Below are 21,648 nucleotides of genomic sequence, written 5' to 3' on the forward strand. Positions count from 1 at the left end.
TCACAGTTTGTTTTTTGGCATGGACAAATTTTGTTTTCACACCGAGGTGAAGGTGCTTACACGTTTTCAGTTTGTGAAAAATAAGTATTGAAATTATCATTGAATAAGTATGATTATGAATAGCAATATTTTACATTTACAGTTTGTATCTTCGACAGAGTGAATACTTAATCTATTACATGTTTGCTGCAGGCAGCTTTCCTTTAGTAGGCTTATTAATACTGTTTGACAATCTAACACATAATTACTTCAATTGTGCTCACCTTACAGTGGCGGCTGGAGGAAGCAGAGTAACAAATGAGAGTAATAAGTGGTTTATTTTACTATCCTTAGGTGTGGAATTTACTTTCATATGATTTTGGTTAAAAGATTTTGGCACTGGCTCTGATTGTCCTTCAGAGGTGGGACATTGGCAATGTGTTGAAAGTTGCCTGGCAGCTGTTTATCATAGTTTGGTCTGGTAGAAACTTCTCCCATTGTAGAAAAAGTAATATACAAGTCTGGGTTTCCAAGCAGGCAACCGGCCCAAATAGCTCCATGCTTACTGTGTGCCAACTGATTTATACTAGTTTACTGTACTGCTTTATTACCTGATCTTGAAGAGGATCCCTGCTTTTGATCCTATTACTACACAGCAAGATAGTACTAAAGCATAGTAAAACTGTACACATGGCACAAAGAGCAGAGAGGACACAGGGTTAATAGGGGCCCTAGAGCCCCCAAGCAGGGCCATAGCTATACATCCATAATTTGGTCAACTAGAAGTTGTGAACAGGCCCCTGCTGGAATAATGCCAGTGAGCTGCAACTCTTGCACTCTTAAAGTGTGGAGGTTAAAAGCCAGAGTGACTGACAGGAGCTGGTGATGACATCAAACTATCATAGATCAGTCAAGTCAATAAAATCTCTATTTGTGATGTTAACAGTAAGTATTGTACTACTTTGTCTTTTCACTCAGCCATCGTTTGATTTAATCACCCAGTGCATACGATAACATCTACACTGTCAAAAAGAAACATCAAGCCATTTGTCGCATGTGGCTTTCCGTAGCGCCACGCTGAGTGGGTGGGGGAGTGCAACGCAAAGGCAAAAAGAGGTCAAGGGGAGGGGAGGAGAAAACCACGTGTGATCAGCACCATGTACAGCACTGTCCTTCCTCTGTAGACGTTGTTTTTGTAAGCTTGTACCCTTCGCATGTAGCCAGCTAGCCTGCGTTAGCCGAAGAAGCAGACTGTTGTATTTTCTTCCACGGACTCACATATTCAAGCAACGCTGCTTGAGGATTTCTGTTGCCACAGTGACTGCCGACCATGGTGAGCAAGACAGATGACATCCCGGCGTCAGTGCCTAACTGTAATCCGGTTGATCTTGCGGATGAAGCCGGGGATGGAGCTCAGGACAGCAAAGAAACCAGTAAGACACGTCTGAAGGATTCCTGCGGCTGTGGTGAGAATCTGCAGCAGACGGACTCTGATCCGTAGCTGCTGTTATAACACCTAACATACATTAGACATATACTGATTACACACGTAATATATACAGTAACAGCACAACTTCATATAGAAAGCATCCCTGTGCTGTTTTCAGTGCGGTTTACTGAATGTTTTGTTGTCTCTCTGCAATGACAATTACCTCTATGTCCATGCTGTTCATATATATATGTGTGTTATATATATATATATATATATATATATGTATATGTGTGTGTGTGTGTATGACGTAAAAGTCCTCAGACCCAAGGTGGTCGTCTGCGGGGTGTACCCCTCCTCCTCCTAAACATCTCCTTGGTAGCCTCTCCAAGTTTAGAGGGTGCATCTTGCACCATCTGCTAACTCTGTCTCGTGTTCGTCTGCGCTAATTAAGCAAGCTAACAACCTCCACAGGATCAGATCCATTTCTACACCCATGGGTCATAGTAGCTATTAGCATGTAGTACAACCGTAGACCGTATGGAGAGTACCTGACATTGACACTGCAAGCAAACCAGGCTAACCCATAACAAGTTAACCGGTATGCTAACATTAGCCCCCCATTGAGTATGCAGCTAACGTTGTCTGGCTAGCTAGCTAACTAGCAAGCAGCCGCTCTTGTCACTTGTCGCTTCATGCTCAAAAGACGAGCATATGCACCGACAACGGGTTTTCTTGTAAAACGTAAACCGGCTGTATAGCGCATGATTTGTTCACGTTTTACAATGCAGCAGCTCATGTTGTGCTAACTCGTATTGACGCACATGTTCATGTCAGAGGAATGAACTGAAGGTCACCTTCAGTGGAGCTGCACACTCTCCACATGAACACAGGGGGAATACACTTGGTGTCATTTTATCCAACTGATATGTGTCCGACAAGATATGTGAAATATGCGTTACCTCGGTTTTTTTATTTTTTAAATTATACTTTAAGATCTCTCAGTTGGCTGAAGTGCTGGTGGTCGGTGGTAACGCTCTAAGCGGGGGCCCCTGCCGGGAAAGATTAGATCGACTGTCCCTCCTCGACCGGGAAGCGGAAGCTGGTTGTCGTAGAAAAAGTCACGATGGCGCATGCACAGTGAGAGGGAAGGTTACGCTAATAATACACGAGCAGCCGTGTAAGCTGGTGAGTATACTGAAAAATAAAAGTAGTGGGGCAGTAGCAGACTGTTGTCAGTAGAGGAAGATTAAACTGACACGTTGACTGTCAGCCGGTGAAGTTAGCGTTACACAACTTCTGGAGCAGCAAAAGTCAGTGCTGCAACATGTCTGTGTCACATGTGGGACCTTGAATTGTCTCTGCCTGTGTCATTTCGTAGGAGAACACCGGCAAGAGTGCCTCACTGCTTCACCTGTGAAGGGATGAGTTTGTGCTGCTTTGTGGATGAACTGCTGAGTGCATTTGAATTCTTCTGGTTATATGGCTGTATCATTACTGATGTATGTGCTGTCTAGACTTTCAGTCCTTCCAAAAGCCCACATGGAGCAGTAGATGCTCCATTTGAGAGCTTGAACAAATAGTCGATTATATTATTAACCGTTTAGGCTATTTTTGAAGCAAGCAGCAAAGAAGCAAAATGCCTCATTCTCTTACTCCAGCTTCTCAATTGTGCTGCTTTTCTTTGTCTTATGCGATTTATTAGCTGAATTTTGAAGTGTTGCTTGGACAAAACAAGCAGCCTGATCTAAGGCTGAACGATTTGAAGAAAAATAAAATCTTGACTGACATTGCAATTGCGATATGATTCACAATATTGGAGGAAATTATCATTTGTGCATCATTATTCTCATTTTAATTGAGAAAATGACCATTGTGTGATTTCTTTGAGAATCTCTACCAAACAAAGATTTTTTTTTTCTTAAGTCTGTAGCACCACAATATTTAACTCAGAATTGTATTTTGCCTTATATTGCTCCTCCAATTTGGATATTGCAGTAGTCGATATTGCATTTTCGATAACATTCTGATTAATTGTTCAGCCCTAACGTGATCATGCACTTTAGGAACCTGCCATGGGCATTTGATTGACATTTAAAGAGCCCAAGTGATAAATAAATTTACAGAGAATTGATCATTGAAAATGACTATTAGCTGCAGCCTTACTTGTGACCTGCTGTAAAACTGTGTGTCACGTATGAAAGACAGTGACAGGATTGACGGCCTAAACATGTCTAATACCAAAGCTAACACTGGACTGTACAGAGTTGTAACAGGACATACTAGCAGCACATGGCTGAACAGACATATCGAGGTGATGGTCAATGTTAGTGGTTTTAAGGCGCTTAATGCTCCTGTTGGGTGAAGAGTGACCTCGATAATCTCAGGAATCACTGACACCCTGGCAATATTCCTCTCCTGGCTACATGTCTTCACCAGTCCACAGTCAAGCTAAAGTCAAGCTACAGTATTCATCATCCATAGCAATTGTGCCTTACTTTTTTTAGCTTGTGGCCCCTTAATATAAATAACATGCAACCCCATGTCACAAGGCACATGTGGGATTGCATGTAGGAATGTTGTTGTCAGTATGTCATTCACTGCTGGAAAGTATTTAGGGATTCATTTATAAAGTCAATCTCAAACAGACATTGTATTCAGTCTTTGTAGCTATGAAATTCCATTGCAGATGCATGACTCAGGTGGTTGCCACCTTGTGGTGCAGCAAACAAGACTACAGCCAGACCTTGTGTGTTGTTGTTGTTGTTCTCAGGGTTGACTGGCTGGTTAATGTTACCATGGCAGCAGCCAAGGTCCCCATGTCAAGGGACGCAGAGTGGATAGATATCTTATTATTTTGTTGTTCTCAAGAGAAGTGCAAACTAAAGAGAACTCAATTCTAATTATTACATAATCTGAAATAATATGTGAATTATCAGTATGAGTTGGCAGTTTGATTCAGGGAAAGGTTTAGTCAGACAACAGGGGGTCAGTTACGGAGTGAACCTTGCTTGCTGTGGTGTTTCATTGTGCGTGGTTTTTGCTTCTAATCTGTCGTCGTCTGTTTGGTGTCCTTACGTCATTCATTCTTTACCTTGACCTCATGCCCTGGAGGGCTTCTGTCTGGTAACTGTCCAACCAGAAGTGTGTGAGGGTTGATGGAATATCTATCTACCCACATACATGTACTGTACATATTATCGTGTCACTCAACCTTACTTGCCACTGTTGAAATTAGGGTTTCCTTCGTAAATGTATATTTAATAATATGACTTTAATAAAAAGACAAAAAAAACCTGAAAGTTAGAGATACTTCATTTACTACTAACATCCCTTAATGAAAATGATAACCAGAAATGTCAGTTTTCTGGCACTTCTGCCTCTCCCAACAGGTTAAACTGTCTCGCTGTAACGTTCACCACAACCACCATCATTATGTCTCACCACTATATCTAATTTCAACAGGAAATGCATCAAGGAAATTCATTTTATACTTCCTTCATTTAAAACATAAATAATAGCAGACATGAGATTTGTCCTCTTTACTGTTAAAGATCAGTGTTCCTTTCTCCCATCTCTCTTCTTATTGAAAGGGGTCAGTTTTACAACACAGACTGCTGGATTGCCTCATCAATCAGTCTGAAATATCGCACTTTGGACTCTTGCATTTCTGATGTGGTGAATGCTACTAACTAAAAACTTGAAACTACTTCATTTGAAATCCTCCATTAAACACCACCTCCACACGTTGTCCCTTATAACTGAACCACAATTTGTGAGTTTTTTTTTCTTTCTTCAGCTGTCATAGAGGACAGCTGAAGACATGAAAGGGGAGAGAGAGGGGGAATGACATGCAGCAAAGGGCCGCAGGTTGGAGCCGAACCCACGGCTGCCGCGTTGAGGAGTAAACCTCCAACCACCAACTGAGCTAACCAGGCGCCCATAAGTTCAGAGGTTAACTACAAAGATGGTCCCAAAAGATTGCTGAAAAATGGCAATTGTGTGTTTGCCTATATTTAAGCAGCTATAATCACCATTTTAATAATTGTATCAAATGACAATGTGAAAGGGGTCGAGCTTTATAGGGAGTTGCAGCTCATTATTTAGCTGTTAGGCCCGCAACGTTACTGTTTTGGTTTACTCATAGCTTCATGTTCGGACACAACAGGCAGCTGTTTTCCACGGAAAAGCTCTAAAACACCCACTGTACACCACCTGCTCATCACCAAACAGCAGAGAGACACAGTTAGTAACTACCTGGTGAACATAGCGGAGCACTCAAACACTTAACACTGAGCCTTCATTCTCTTCTGCTTTGTAACACTATAACTTGTGCGTCTGCTCTGAAGCTGTTGTGTTTGTTATTCAGAGCGTGGCCGGCCAACCCTCTCTTATGTGCTTCCTCCTCCACCATTTCAGTACGTTCACTCCCACCTAGGGGTTGTGGTCCAGTTATGAGGCCCCACCCCTCCCTCTGGCCCCTTCTCTTCAGCAACCCTGAGGCTGTTTACCCTTGACAGTGAGCAAGGACATACTGGCTGGCAGTCCCAGTGAGACATCCACATACTCTGCCCTGCTTGTTTGAGAGCCTCTTTTTTTTTTTTTTGTTCTTCTCACGTTACTGTTACTTACTCTAGAAAATGTGGGAAATATAATGCATGTATAGTTGGTATAATGAGATCTTTCATTAGCTCAGATATTTCACGTCATGCTTGTTTTATAAAGATAATGGGTAACTGTAGGGCTGCAACTAACGGTTATTTTCATAGCCGATTAATCTGTTGATTGTTATCTTGATTATTCGATTAGTTGTTTGGTCTATAAAATGTCATAAAATGGTGAAAAATGTGGATCAGTGTTTCCCAAAAGCCCAAGATGAAGTCCTCCGATGTCTTTTGTCCACAACTAAAAGATATTCAGTTTACTGTCACGGAGGAGAGGAGAAACTGGAAAATATTCACATTTAACAAGCTGGAATCAAAGAATTTTTACTTTTGTCTTAAAAAATTACTCAAACCGACTAATTGATTTATCAAAATAGTTGGTGATTAATTTAAGAGTTGACAACTAATTGATTAATCGATTAATCTTTGCAGCTCTAGGTATCTGTCATTTTGAATGATTTGAATGTCATTTGAAGAGTAAGGGCAGCTGCTAAATGGTTTCTAGCTTACTTGCAGGTATTGTATTTGCCACAATCAACCATGCAAGTTACCAGTAATTCCCTCTTGTAAATGCTAAAAGCTCTTATATCCGATCCCCCAAGGCTCTTTGGCAAAACTCCATCCAGTTTTGCAACAGTGTTGGTTACAGCATGTTTGGTTTTTCTTTGTAGATCAGCTGAAAAGAAGGCCTGGTTACTTGTTCATCAATCATTAGTGATCTGTGTGTTTTAGTTTCAACCTTTTAGAAGCGTTTATACTATTTTCTACAGATGATGATTGATGAAAGAACTGCAAAGATTTGTCAACTAGCCTAATCGATTAGTCGATAAACAGAAAAATAATCTGCAACTATTTTGATAATTGATTATTGTTATATGATTGTTTAAGTAATTTTTCATCCAAAAATAGCAGAATTTGTTTTTTTTATAGACCGTATTAACCAAAATATATTTTGGTTTTGGACTGACATAAGCCATTCAAAGGCATCACCCTGGACATCGCTTCACTATTTTCTTACATTTTAATCAACTTAATCTAGGAAATAATTGGCAGATTAATTGCTAAGGAAAATAATTGTTAGTTGCAGCCTTAGATGAAAATGAGGTCATGGCATTTAGATCACCCTTATCCTGCAGTTTGTGTTAAATGAATTAGTATTTTAGTTAAATGAAGTAATACCACGGCATTAGCACGCTGTACCTGAGCTTTGTCGGCTCTGTTCACCCATTCATAAATATTTCATAGGGTTGTCGTTTAAGGTCATCCAACCTCTGGGTCTGTGTGCTTTGTTTGTGACCTGGCTGCGTGGCAGCTTCTGTGTTTGGTAGAAAGGTCTGGTGTTTGCACGACTGATTCTCTGAAGGTGGTGTTCCCTGTTGATCAGCTTATTAACTTATGGCAGCGGTAGATTTGTAGAGAAGAGAAAAGCTGTTTGCCCAAAACACTAATTGAAGGGTGTGGTTCTCTTTTGTAATTTGAAGAGTCATGCAAATGGTTTGAATGCTTTTAACTGCATTTTTTTTTTTTTGGTCAGAGTTGTCGCAAATTTAACTCCATCACAAGATGTGAAGTTAACAGACGACCCTGTGTGTCTCTTCCATTGCAGGGCACAGTGCAGATACAGCCATGGTGAATGGTGATGGGGCTCATGAGCGCACAGAGGAGGCAGAATCCAAGCAGGATGGGAACAGTGAGACGGATGGAGGAGAGGAGTCTAACGAACAGGAAGTGATAGTGATCCAGGACACGGGCTTCACTGTTAAGATCCAGGCACCTGGAACGGAGCCATTTGACCTGCAGGTAAGGATTAGGTCGTTCATTAGGCCAGGTGTTCAGACAGACGACTCCTTCAACTCTCCCATTCATTTCAGTGAGGCTGCTGGCCAATCAAATATATGCATGTTCTCTATAAAATAGTTTGTAACCTGAACAGGATATTTATGCAGCTTGCCTGGCATAATAATAAAATAGGAATAAGTAATTACTGCCATGATAGCCTATGATTTCTTCAAGCAAGTGTGTGTTTTATTTTGTGCTGTCAGAAGATATTTAGCGCGTCCGCTGACATTAGAAGGGCTTCAGACACACATTTTAGAATTACGTGCAAAATAATGTTTCAAGAAATCTTGCCCATCCCCATTAGGGTCTAACGTTACATTCATTAATAAACCGTGAATTTGATCCAATATTTTCTTACAGTAGAGATGGCGAGAGATAGCCGCTGTTGAATACATAAATGGGGAGAACGCACTCATGGATCTAATACTAAAGCCGGCCTTCCTGGATAATATGAGACTGGTACTGGTTCAGGGCTGTTTTGGTCACCGGTTGCACTGCAGTGTGAACATTCGAAATATGTTTCCCTCAAAGTAGAAGCTAAAGACAATCTTAACCAAAGCAGGTTATATATCTCAATCTGAAAACATTTCTGTAGCTGTACTTATCTTCATCTTCCTCCCTTCACTCCATTAGGTATCTCCCCAGGAAATGGTACAGGAGATCCATCAGGTGTTGATGGACCGGGAGGACACCTGCCACCGCACCTGCTTCTCCCTGCAGCTGGACGGAAACGTGCTGGACAACTTTGCTGAGCTCAAATCCATTGAGGGCCTGCAGGAGGGCTCGCTGCTCAAAGTGGTGGAAGGTCAGAGGCCTTTATTCATACCTGGTTTTTCTTGTTCTTGTGGTGCAAAGAGGGGGAAAATAAAAGCTGTAGAACAAAGGATGTATTCATTTAAAAAAAACAACAACAATGGATTGGATGGTTTACCCTCCATTTACAGCCTGGCACAATACCTTTCTTGCTAAGGTTGTACTGATATGTAACTGTTGGCAAAAGACTATACTGAATTGAGTTATAGTTTATTACAAGTGTCCATTAGCCCGACCTGTTTCTTGTCAAACCAGTCACTGCCTGCTATTTATACCCTTTGGCTTTCTCTTGTCTCTCTTCTCTCCAGAGCCCTACACAGTGCGCGAGGCCCGCATCCATGTGCGTCACATCCGAGACCTGCTGAAAAGTCTGGACCCCTCAGACGCTTACAACGGAGTGGACTGCAACTCCCTCTCCTTCCTCAGCATCTTCACTGATGGAGACCTCGGAGGTATGACACCGTGTGAGACATTTAGGGTAGATGAACAGAGCGTGAGTTTTAAAGCTCAGTGTCACGCATGAATGTAGCGACATGGACTGCGGATGTTCACCTTGCTTGTTTTTATGCGACTGCAGATAGTGGTAAGCGGAAGAAAAAGGGCAACGAGCTGGAGCAGATTGACTGCACCCCCCCAGAGCACATCCTGCCCGGCAGCAAAGATCGCCCCCTGGTGCCCCTCCAGCCACACAACAAGGACTGGAAGGTGAGGAGCAATGCTGTACTGGTGGTCCGATTTAGGGAAATTATATCCGTAAAAGAAGTAGATGTTGTTTAATGCAAACAATACTTTTAACCATTTTATAGGGAAAGTCTCAGGATGAGACTGAATTCTAAAATTCTTTCCTTTTGAGTAATGGTTTTAACACCTCCAACAGCCTATGCAGTGCCTGAAGGTCCTGACCATGAGCGGCTGGAACCCTCCACCTGGAAACAGGAAGATGCACGGTGACCTCATGTACCTGTACATGGTGACTGTGGAGGAGCGTCATGTCAGCGTCACTGCCTCTACACGCGGCTTCTACCTCAATCAGTGAGTCAACTTTTCAATCTTGTATCACGTTACACAATGGAATAGATCTCTTTGTCATTGTGCTTAAACTATGGAAATCTGTTTAGCTGCTCTTCAGCAGTGTGCAGTTCAGCAGTTTCAGGATCCTAATTTTGGATGCCAGCAAGGACTTAGCAGTTGGACAATTGGATTACATTGGAAATAAGAATTGGGAAAGATGCCATGGGTTTGGAGCAGGGTTATCCTTCTGTTTCTAACAACGTGATAACAGCCATTCTAAGTTCCTCTCATGGTTTTTAGTGTTTTGTAGTTCCTAGATGGATTCTAGATAGATCTGTTGGAGAAAACTACCGGGCTTGCTTAGCCTGTTCTTTCTCTCAGTTAGGAGACTTGTTACAAAAAAGCCATAAAAACAAGCCATAACAATGTGAATAATAATGGTAATGTGTGTTTTTGTTTGTGTGTCAATTCCAGATCGACTACCTACAACTTCAACCCTAAGCCATCCAATCCCAGCTTCCTGAGCCATTCTCTGGTGGAGCTGCTCAGCCAGATCAGCCCTGCTTTCAAGAAGAACTTCACTGCGCTGCAAAAGAAAAGGTAAAAACATCTCTTTACCTTACTTTTTTTTTTTTTTTTTATCCTGTCAGTGGTCAGCTTCCCTTTATACTTAATGACTTTTTTTGTGTTTGAGCAATCCAGAGCAACATAGTCCATGCTCATCCTCTGAAAACACACTTTTTCTAAAACCTCAGTGTCTCCCCGTTTGTCTCCTCTCTCTGTACTGTACAAAAGCTTCTCTTCTTTTTCTCTTTGGAATGCTTCTTTTCTGTGATCATTCTACAGTTCATTCATTCATTAACTTTATTTAATCAGGTGAAAACACATTATCAGTCAAGACCAGGCCTGGAGGTCAAAGTCCTAAAGCACAATTAGAAAACTAAAAGACAAAATTACAAGAAATATAGTCCGAACTCTGTGGTTCTCATCATTCATTTGGTTACAGTTGCAGTGATGTAGAACCTGCAGACAACGAGCGCAAACTTCAGATAAACTTCCTGAGATGTACGAAAAGATACCACACGAGTGATGCCCTTAACTGTTTTACTGTGTTTTTTGCTGCAGGGTCCAGAGACACCCCTTTGAGAGGATAGCCACGCCTTTTCAAGTGTACAGCTGGACAGCTCCGCAGGTAGACCACGCCATGGACTGTGTTCGAGCTGAGGATGCCTACACCTCCCGCTTGGGTTATGAGGAGCACATACCTGGACAGGTGGGCACAGCTAAACACAGCAGTGCATCAGGCAGACAAATAATGTAAAATGTTTCCATTATTAATAAATTTTTTTTGGCTGATTTGTCTTCAGACCAGAGATTGGAACGAGGAGCTGCAGACCACCAGAGAGCTGCCCAGGAAGAACCTGCCTGAACGCCTGCTCAGGGAGAGGGCCATATTTAAGGTACTGCCTTACACAATCAACAGCGAAGACCAGAGGACACTGAATCACCCAAACTGCTGACTCACTCTGTTAATAGGCAATGTGATGTGTAAATGTGTAGCTTTTTAATCTGTTACAACTTCTTCTTCACCTCCCTTTTTTTATTTATTTATTTTTTTTCTCCTACAGGTCCACAGTGACTTTGCAGCAGCTGCCACTAGAGGCGCCATGGCAGTCATCGATGGCAACGTAATGGCCATCAACCCTGGCGAGGAAACACGCATGCAGATGTTCATCTGGAACAACATCTTCTTCAGCCTGGGCTTTGATGTACGGGACCACTATCGTGAGCTGGGTGGCGATGCCGCTGCCCATGCCGCGCCCACCAATGACTTGAATGGAGTACGGGCTTACGGCGCAGTGGATGTAGAGGGTCTGTACACTCTGGGCACGGTAGTGGTGGACTACCGAGGCTACCGTGTCACCGCCCAGTCCATCATCCCTGGTATCCTGGAGCGTGAGCAGGAGCAGAGCGTCATCTACGGCTCTATTGACTTTGGAAAGACGGTTGTTTCTCACAGCAAGTACCTGGAGCTGCTGGAGAAGACTAGCAGGCCCCTGAAGGTCAGTAAACACTAATATTGTCTTTACACAAGCGAACATATACACATCCTGTTGAAGTACAAAGTCACTAGAGCACCAAATGTCCACAGCCCCAATCCACAGCTGCAGTGCCCAGCTGTGACTGAATAAATGGGCTTGTGGCTTAGGGCTAGGGGTGTTGGAAAAAAATTCATGTAAGAATCACGATTCCTATCTAATAAGATTTAGAATCGATTTGCAACTTCCAATAATCTTTTTTTTTTTTTTTTTTTTTAATTAAATGTTTTCCCCCCTCCAAAATAACCAATATATTGCCTAATATCAGACTGAATTGTGATGGTAAAGTAATGGACTAGTTCCAGAAGGTGGCAAAAAATGCAACATTGCGGATGCCGGCTGCCATTAAAGTACAACGAAGAAGAAGACTCGAGATTATCCCTTTAGCACAATAGCGCTATCGGAAACGCTGCTCTTCCAACCACGCTGTTTCTGTGAACATCATGTTGCAGTTCATAATCCGTTTAGGAGTAAGGATACACATCCACATTTCAGCCTGTACCGTACGTCGGCAAGGAAAATTCTACGTAGTAATAGCCGATAAGGAGTTTGCCTTAGCCTAGCACTTAGCACTCCGTCTTCCCCTTTCTTTACAGTCTCAACCTGGCCTGCAAGAACGTCCTGTCAGCTGAGCCGGGTTGATAGTCTTGTCTCGGTCTAAGACAATAAGGACTCTGGATTTTATATCCCTTAACTGCCTGTGCATTGTCTGATGTATTTACATCAACGTTAGCGGAACTGCTCCCTCACTTGGGTGAGAGAGGTAGAGATGTGACAGCAGAGAGTAGAGACTGCTTCTGTGAAAACAATTTACAGGCTTTGCTTTGCCTGACCATAAGCACACGGCACGTTACTTTAAGGATGCTCATTTTGGGTTTGAAATACACAGTTGCAGATCAAATATAACCTTTTACCTAGTCAATGCAAGTTTAGCATGATTAAATATTACCTTTTGCCTTTGTGTGTTTTAGAATTGGGTCGATTTCCAGTTTGTCAGGTGTACAAAGCTAAACCGGTTTAATTGTATTCAATCCTATTGAACCAACATTTGTCACTATGACACCTTCTGGCAAATTCAAAAGTAGCCTACATTAGCAACCTGCGCCGGAGGCGTCGCGGCACTAAATCCAACGTGTATTGCAAGCACTGTTGGGCATAGTTTACATTATTGCAGTCAATTGATAGAATGTTTTCAAATACAAAAACTTTAGTGTGGTGTGTGTGTGTGGGGGGGGGGGGGTGTGTGTGTGTGTGTGTGTGTGTGTGTGTGTGTGTGTGTGTGTGTGTGTGTGTGTGTGTGTGTGTGTGTGTGTGTGTGTGTGTGTGTGTGTGTGTGTGTGTGTGTGTGTGTGTGTGTGTGTGTGTGTGTGTGTGTGTGTGTGTGTGGTCTTAGATTCCCACTTTATTTTGAATAGTGATTTTAACATTGTTGGAGGGAGCCTGAGACTCAAGATTCAGTAACAACTGCTGCTGTAATTGTTGTGCATCTGACACTAAATAATTTCAAACTATATCCTGAAATGAGCACATCTATTTACTGAATCAAGAATTGATTTTGAATTGTGACTGCAAGAATCAGAATCGAATCGCCAGATACCAAAAGATTCCCCTACTTAGAACCAAAGACAGGCTAGGCAAGTAGGACACTTTTGTTATATGTAGAAGCCTGTTTTTCTGATTATGAGCATGACACCACCACAGAGATACTGTGTATTCAGATCCTTTTGTCTCTCCAACAACTTAATTTTGCTGTTTACTGGGTGTAAATTTTAGGTCCAGAGTCACAACGTGCTGAATGAGAAAAATGAGGCGGTGGAGCTGTGCTCTTCTGTTGAGTGTAAGGGAATTATCGGAAATGATGGCCGACACTATATCCTGGACCTTCTTCGAACCTTCCCTCCTGACCTCAACTTCTTGCCTGTGGATGGAGAGGAGCTGCCTCCGGAGAGTCGACGCCAAGGCTTCCCCCGCCAGCACCGCCACCGCCTGGCTTGTCTACGCCAAGAACTCATCGAGGCCTTTGTTGAGCACAGGTAGGTGTCTGCGCAGGCGTGCGTCACATCGTCACATTTCCACCGTCATGAGAGTTGCTGTTGAACATGTGTTTAACCGTTGATTCTGCGTCTCTGCAGATATCTTCTCTTCATGAAGATGGCGGCATTGCAGCTCATGCAACAGAAAGCGAACAAGGACGCTAAGAATGATGTACCTGCCATCACAGAAACGGCTGAAACGCCCTCAGAAAGCAATGCTGACACAACCCAGACACAGACCACTGCATCAGATTCTCCCAGTGCAACGGAGGTCTCCACGGACAGCACAAGCCAGACCGAAAACGACACCGTTGCTGCCTCACAGGCAGCGACTGACGGTGAAGAAAACCACTCAAAGCCTGCCACAAATGGGCATCTGGAACCCGCAGTTACCCAGAATGGGGAATGCAAGAGCCCATTGGAGGGTAAGGAGCTTGAGGAAAGTATTCCAGGATTAGCTCAGGCCAAAGAGCTAGCAGAGACCTTAGTTGCCGAAGATGGATCTTGTATTGGTATGTTCAAAAATACCCCAAAATGTAAGGCCAGGACAACGCAGGGAGAGCTACTCTGGTGGATAATTGCATAGAAAAAGTAGTCTTTGTCAGATAAGTAGTATTAACAAAAAAAGTTTTCTTGATGCAGCTAACTTTAAAGAATGTGAGTGTGTTCATAGCATTAGAGCAGTAGAGCATTTAAATATCAATACTGTGTTATAGTGGCTTCTTTCCACCAGGCCAGCTGTCCCTGCTCAGTCCTCAGCCTACAGTGGGGTAGAGTGTTTGCCCCCAATCCGCCACTCTCTTACTGTCTTACAGCCTCTGATTCCTTTGCTGTGGGATTTGACCCAATAACCAATTACTGTGCTCATTAATCCAAATGTGATTTGGAACGCAGAAATAATCGCATGTTCAGTGATTTGTGTGCTGCTCACTCTATCCTAAATTACCTTAGTCTGACTGACCGATTGTGTTTGTAGTCATTTATCGACAGCTTTGAAACGGTGGTAGGTACTCGATTTAAGACCATGTTTGGAGTAAGCTTATCAAATCACTTTATATTATTAGATCATATAAATCACTTTGTGCTCAAAATAAAGCTAATTACATCATCAATGACACTATCTGTATTGTGTGATCAGCTGTCTTAACACAGCTGATCAATAACTCAGGCACATTTGACAAGGTTTGAACGGTCACTTTTTGGACATGTTGCCATGATGTGTCTGTCGCCATTACTTTTAACATTTTAGCATCTTTTTTTTTTTTTTTTCTTTCGGATTTGATCCTAATCACAAACAGATCCCAAAAGCCGTGAGGTCGTCCTCAATGCCTGCAAGGCAGTTGGCTCCATCAGCAACACATCCTTTGACATTCGCTTCAACCCCGACATCTTCTCCCCAGGTAAGCACCGCAAGGATGATTCATCATATGTTCACTATGAAACCTATATATTAGGGCTGTCAATTGATTTAAAATATTGAATTGCGATTAATTGCATTATTGTCCATAGTTAATTCGCCATTAATTACTTAGTTACTTTAAAAGGGATATTTTTCAAATTTGTAATGCTTGAGTGGTATTTGAGACTTGACGTACTTCGGAGGTGTTAAATAAACATTTAAAAAAAAATTATCATTTAAGATGATGATAATAATAATAATGATGATGATGATGATGATGATGATGATGATGATAATAATAATAATAGGACAATAATGATAATAAGATGAGGGGAAAAAAACAAAGCAATTCTGACAACGACTTAGCAAATGCTGGCATAAACTGTTCCATGTGTCTGTAATACATTATGAAACAATGTGTATGTGTAACCTTGGAATATGAAGAAACCATTTAGTTGAAGATCAGCCAAGATAACTGGCATTTCATCCATTTTCACTGCCTGAAATGTGAAATTTGTTGAATCTGCTTCTACTTGTAGTCATTTTTAGCACATTTGGCTCCAAATGTGCTTGGAAGTGATGAGACCGAGTGAATGGTACTGAATATGTGTGCATGTGTTGTTGAACTAGGAGTACGTTTCCCAGACGACAGCGCAGATGATGTCCAGAAGCAGAAGCAGCTTCTCAAAGATGCTGCTTTCTTCCTGGTGTCTTGTCAGATCCCATCACTGGTCAGTGACACAGACACGCCCCACGGATTGAAGTCATAAAGAGTTGTGTATCTGAGTTTAAAGTCATATATGTGTGTTTTTATGACTAGGTTAAAGACTGTTTGGACCACAGCGCTCTGCCCATGGATGGAGCCACACTGACAGAGTCCTTGCACCAGAGAGGCATCAACGTTCGTTATCTGGGCACTGTTCTGGAGTTTGTGGACAAGACCCCGGCCAAAGCCCAGCTGGAGCACTTCTATGTGAGTCTGAACCCCTGAATTCAACCACCACTTTTTGTCCCTGTGTTTGTCATTCTAATATTTCCTTTTTCCATACCTTAGAGAATAGGAATCAGTGAGCTGATCACCAGATGTGCAAAACACATCTTCAAGACATACCTACAGGTTGGTAACATTTGACATACATTATCCAGCCTCTTTAAAAGACAACTCTCTCTCTCTCTTATCTGTCTATCTGTCTATCTATCTATCTATCTATCTATTATGGTTGAACATATTTTTCAAATTCTTCCTCACTGTGTAGGGTGTGGAGTTGTCTGCTCTTTCTGCTGCTGTAAGCCATTTCCTAAACTGCTTCCTGAGCTCCTTCCCTGACTCTGTTGCCCACCTGCCTCCTGATGAGCTGGTGTCACGCCGCAAAAGCCGCAAACGTCGCAACAGGGTCCCCGGCGGGGGTGACAATACAGCGTGGGCCAGCCTGACACCAAACGAGCTGTGGAAGAACATTGCCTCTGAGGCTAAGAGCTACTATCACTTCACCATAGAATGGTGAGGGCCCCATCTGCTAACGTGAAACAAATGTTAGATTCCCATTTTGTAGGTTTTGTTGGTGACCAATTAAATGTTTTCCTGCACAGCGAAAGTGTGGACCAGGTGGTGGAGAAATACGGCCTCCAGAAAACCACTCTGCTCAGAGAAATTTCAGTCAAAACTGGCATCCAGGTAACACTCGTTGAGTCTTTTATGACCCCTGGCAGCACTTTACCAAATAGTCTTTATGACATTTTATTCTGCTTTTAATTTACCTTCTAGATTCTGATAAAGGAGTATAACTTCGACAGCCGCCACAAGCCTGCCTTTACAGAGGAGGACATCCTGAATATTTTCCCTGTTGTGAAGCACGTGAACCCCAAAGCCTCAGATGCCTTCCACTTCTTCCAGAGTGGACAGGCCAAAGTGCAGCAAGGTAAGACGTGAGACATGTTGTCAAAAGATTAAATCATACATACAAATTGACAGAATGGATGGAATGAAACCTCTTAATCTTAGTCATTAACTGTATTGTATCGGACTACCCTTTTCTTAACATTTCCAGGTTTTCTGAAGGAGGGCTGTGAGCTGATCAACGAGGCTCTTAACCTCTTCAACAATGTGTACGGAGCCATGCACGTAGAGATCTGTGCCTGCCTGCGCCTGCTGGCACGCCTTAATTATATCATGGGGGACCATCCTGAGGTAGGCAGAAATATGTTAACAACTGTTACTTTGTGTGTCCTATTGATTTTATGGCCCAACAATAACATTTGTGTATTTACCCACAGGCTCTCAGCAACCAGCAAAAGGCTGTTCTGATGAGTGAAAGAGTCCTTGGCATCGAGCACCCAAACACAATTCAAGAATATGTAAGTTATCACACCAAATGTACGAGGTATTTAATACATGCTAAAGATGATTTACTGTATATCCCTCTAATCTCCTATATATTCGTTTCCTGTCGGTTCCCAGATGCACTTGTCTCTGTACTGCTTTGCCAACGGCCAGCTGTCAACCGCCCTGAAGCTGCTTTATCGTGCCCGTTACCTCATGTTGTTGGTTTCTGGGGAGAACCACCCAGAGATGGCACTGCTAGACGTAAGTGAGATTTATATAAACTACGAGCAGCTTCTATAGAAATGCATCAATACTGATTAAGTCTTTGGTAAAATCCAACCCACAACAGGAAAAAGACCGAATTAACACGGTCCTTCTTCTTGGCTCTCCTTCCACAGAGTAACATTGGGCTGGTACTGCATGGAGTAATGGAGTATGATTTATCGCTGAGATTCCTGGAGAACGCCTTGACCATCAACACAAAGTACCATGGATCCCGGTCCCTCAAGGTGGCCCTCAGGTGGGAGAGTTTCATCAGCCATATGCATATAGTAGGTTATAATACTGACTGACATAATGATTTACATTATGTGTGCTTTGTAATTTATTTCTTTTAGCCATCATTTAGTTGCAAGGGTTTACGAGAGCAAGGCAGAGTTCCGCTCTGCACTGCAGCACGAGAAGGAGGGTTACACCATTTACAAGAACCAGGTGGGCCCTGCACGACTACACTGCTGGGAACAAACGCTTTTATTTTTATTTTTTTTGGACAGTTGTGATGAAGGGATATCTTACTTTTTTTTTCTCTGCTCAGATGGGCGAGGCACATGAGAAGACCAGGGAGAGCTCAGAGTACCTGAAGTATCTCACCCAACAGGCTGTAGCTCTGCAGAGAACCATGAATGAGATCTACAAGAATGGCTCAAACGCCAGCATCACGCCCCTCAAGGTGACTGCTCTGATTTAGGCCATGATTTCATGCCTCCATCTTTTTCATCTCCACCGTTCAGCAGTGATACTATGTTTTTATTTCCTTCTGTTTTCCAGTTCACTGCACCCAGCATGGCCAGTGTCCTGGAACAGCTCAACATTATCAACGGCATCATCTTTATACCGCTCAGGTACATAATGCCCCGAACACCGCAGGGACATAATATTTCCTTGAGACAAAACAGAAATCTGACATTATACCCAGATAGGAATACTGCAGCTGTATAATATTTGATTTTATTAGATTATTTTAAGTCGCCATTCCTGAAAATAGCTTTACAGAAAGGTTCAACCCATAATAATTGTCTGACAAATTTCATTTTTAACTTGGGCGCCCTGTTCGCTCACCTGGGTGAGCGTGGACTCCCATGTACTAAGGCTCAGTCCTTACCGCAGTGGCCCGGGTTCGATTCCGATCCACAGCTCTTTGCTGCATGTCATATTTTCTCTCTCTCTCTCTCTCTCTCTCTCTCTCTCTCTCTTTTTTCTCTCTCTCTCTTTCTTTTTTTCCTGTCTTAAGCTGTCCTATCCAATAAAGGGGAAAAAAGCACAAACAATTCTTGAAAAAGAAATGTCATTTTTAACTTTAATGTAGGCTTTAGTACATTGTAATAGATTTGAGACATGAGCGATAATAACATATCTGAGTTAAGGGATTAATAAAAGACCAAAAAATTCAAATGGTCAAGCTTTATCAGAAATTTCCTCTACAGGTAGTCAAGTATTTATTTATTTTTTTGGGTATTTCATTTCAGCCAAAAGGACCTGGAGAACCTGAAGGCAGAGGTGCAGAGGCGGCAGCAGCTGGGAAAGAGCGAAGAGCCCACGGAGGACAGGCCACTGGAACTAGAGGACAAAATTCCCATTGATTAATGTATAAAAGCCTTCAGCACGGCTACTTTCTGCTATGGGGGGGCGGGGAGAGGCCGTGATGCAACAGCCATGTCACTGAGCCTGTGGACCCGAGAACCGAGTGGTCTACATCAGCATTGAAATAAACTGGGAGGAATTGGTTCGGGGCAGTCCAGAGAACCAACTGTATGCACTGTAGGACAAAGGAATACAGGAAATTTCCTACAAGGTAGGAAGGGAGGAAGGAGAAAGTACAAACCTAGTATCAATGTGAAGTGCAATCTGAAAAATCCCCAGCCTAAGAGCCAGGTGATGTAAAGTCACTCAAGGTGTTAGCTGCTTAGAAATAAGATTGCATATAAAAGAGTGGTTGCAGCCGGGGGAGGGAGACCAAGGATGACCATGACATTGTATACCAGAGCCTTATCCACTGTAACATATTCCCCCAATAATGCTTTTTCTCAGTTCAAACTCCTCAAATCCCACAGCACTGTTAGCCCAGGACCATATTTTGCCCCCGCAAAGAGGCTCGAAGACCTTAGCCACCCTCCAAATGGTGCTCAAAATAATAAGCACCTACCCTGCCCTAAAACTCAGGGTTACTTTCTACCGTGCACTAAGACCAGAATACAGTCACTAAATTTGAGATTTTTCAAGTGGGGCTTCATAATATCAATTCCTTTCTTAGTGGCATCTTTGAGCCACTTTGCAGCACTCACCCATCGCACTCGCACGTCCCTGGTGGTTAATTAATTTAATCCTTCTATCATTTGTACTCACGACATCCCACGTGGGTACCTGCGATGTCCTATGGTTCCTGTTTCTCCAATCAAGCAAAACTATACAGTGACACATTAGTGAGCTTTAGACCGGTTTGATTTCATTTGCTGGAATTCTTTTTTTAGTAAATAATGGATTTTGTAAAAGTGCACAGGAGAAATAAGAAGGTATTTTAGGCCTGTTGATCATCAATTAATTTAAGCCATGTCTGTTTTATAGAAAATGTATAGAAGTGGAAAAAAGATGTATAAATCTCTATTGGATTTAGACAGGTACTTGATTGATGTTTATGGAAAACGCAGATTTAAAACGTCCACCTTAAGCGGTAAATGTATCCATCTATATACTAGCTGTGCTCAATCTTCTATTTTTACACATTGAAAGAATATGTGCATGTATGTTTTGTATGTGTGACTGTGTGTGTGTGTCTTTGTGTATTCAAACGGAAAATCTATTGGCCAGGGCTGTCGCTGCTTTTGCTGCTGCATAGTTTGAATAGAGGCTAAAGCGAACATTGGCTTTCCAAATGTTTTATTTTTCTATGCATTGTAAACCTGTTGGATGACTGATGCCTCTTTTCTTAAAACATTCATGGCCACCAATGTTGTAAATCTGTTTATGAATGAATTGGTACTGAAATGAACCTCTTATCACTCAACAGGTGGTCAGCATTGGCAGTAGTGACTGATGTGTATTGTTGTTGGGTGTGTTTTTTTTTCTTTTTTTCTTTTCCATTATTGGGTCATCTTTTCATATGTAACTGAGATAAGAAAACAGCCAGGGGTGTCTGTTCATTGAGCAGTATTTAGTTCACTTTATCGTGCTCGTGTTTGAATGTATGATCATGTCCGCAGCACAACCAAAAGTGGACGAAAGAAGGGCTGCTTCAATGTGATGTACCAAAAAAAAAAGACTGATAAAGGTTTGTTTGCGCTTGTATACATGCAATGTATCCTTCCCATGGCAATTTGTTACTTAATTGTTGCCGTGTCTAAATGTATGTGATTAAAGCAATAGAGAGATGGTGCTGTAACTGATTGTTTTTCGAAAAATGCAGTTTGTACTTTGCACAAGACGTGCAAGATGGACTACTTACTGTACAGGCTGAATTACCTGAAAAAATAGAAGCGGTATTAAAAAAATGAAAGGGGAGCTCTTCAGACTGGGTGAATCGGTTATTAGTGATTTTCCTAATTGTGCTCCTAAAACATGTCAAGACATCAATGGCACAGAGCTGTGTATTGTGCCTATTATTTATGCTTCTGAATGGAACCAGGGTGATAACCGGTAATAACTTTACAATTTATGAAGGTGAAATATGCCTTCTGATTTTGTTTTCTTGAATCATAAGTCTTGTTTCTTTGACTTTATCTTGCTCAACAATAATACCAACAGTGTCCACAAGGTGGCACACTAACACTTGTCTCATTGTGAAGG

At 42.2% G+C, this 21,648-nt stretch overlaps 1 protein-coding gene across 3 annotated transcripts; it reads left to right on the forward strand.

Annotated features, from left to right (window-relative positions):
* The first annotated feature begins 1,107 nt into the window (after positions 1-1,107).
* On the forward strand, positions 1,108-21,248 carry cluha (clustered mitochondria (cluA/CLU1) homolog a). 3 transcript variants are annotated; one of them, XM_039778807.1, is made up of 27 exons: positions 1,108-1,445; positions 7,679-7,872; positions 8,545-8,716; positions 9,033-9,176; positions 9,302-9,429; positions 9,602-9,756; positions 10,210-10,335; positions 10,861-11,008; positions 11,103-11,195; positions 11,364-11,798; positions 13,608-13,867; positions 13,967-14,379; positions 15,166-15,267; positions 15,897-15,997; positions 16,087-16,239; positions 16,321-16,383; positions 16,523-16,767; positions 16,857-16,941; positions 17,032-17,185; positions 17,315-17,454; positions 17,541-17,621; positions 17,725-17,850; positions 17,988-18,109; positions 18,207-18,300; positions 18,404-18,538; positions 18,637-18,710; positions 19,335-21,248. In XM_039778807.1, exons 1-27 carry the CDS (start codon positions 1,310-1,312, stop codon positions 19,450-19,452), a joined length of 4,197 nt encoding a protein of 1,398 aa, XP_039634741.1. In that variant the 5' UTR covers positions 1,108-1,309; the 3' UTR covers positions 19,453-21,248. The 3 variants fall into 3 exon arrangements, with proteins under 3 accessions (XP_039634741.1, XP_039634748.1, XP_039634758.1); XM_039778814.1 differs by having other exon boundaries at positions 1,109-1,445; positions 13,967-14,292; XM_039778824.1 differs by lacking the exon at positions 1,108-1,445 and adding an exon at positions 2,475-2,596.
* Positions 21,249-21,648: the final 400 nt, after the last annotated feature.

The sequence above is a fragment of the Perca fluviatilis genome, chromosome 2 (assembly GCF_010015445.1).
Source record: "Perca fluviatilis chromosome 2, GENO_Pfluv_1.0, whole genome shotgun sequence".
In the NCBI taxonomy this organism is placed as follows: Eukaryota; Metazoa; Chordata; class Actinopteri; order Perciformes; family Percidae; genus Perca; species Perca fluviatilis.

Coding starts and splice junctions, on each gene's coding strand:
- cluha (XM_039778807.1), top strand. CDS start 1,310: ATGGTGAGCAAGACAGATGACATCCCGGCGTCAGTGCCTAACTGTAAT. Junction 13,868..13,966: donor GAGGCCTTTGTTGAGCACAG/GTAGGTGTCTGC, acceptor GCGTCTCTGCAG/ATATCTTCTCTTCATGAAGA. Junction 17,455..17,540: donor TCATGGGGGACCATCCTGAG/GTAGGCAGAAAT, acceptor ATTTACCCACAG/GCTCTCAGCAACCAGCAAAA.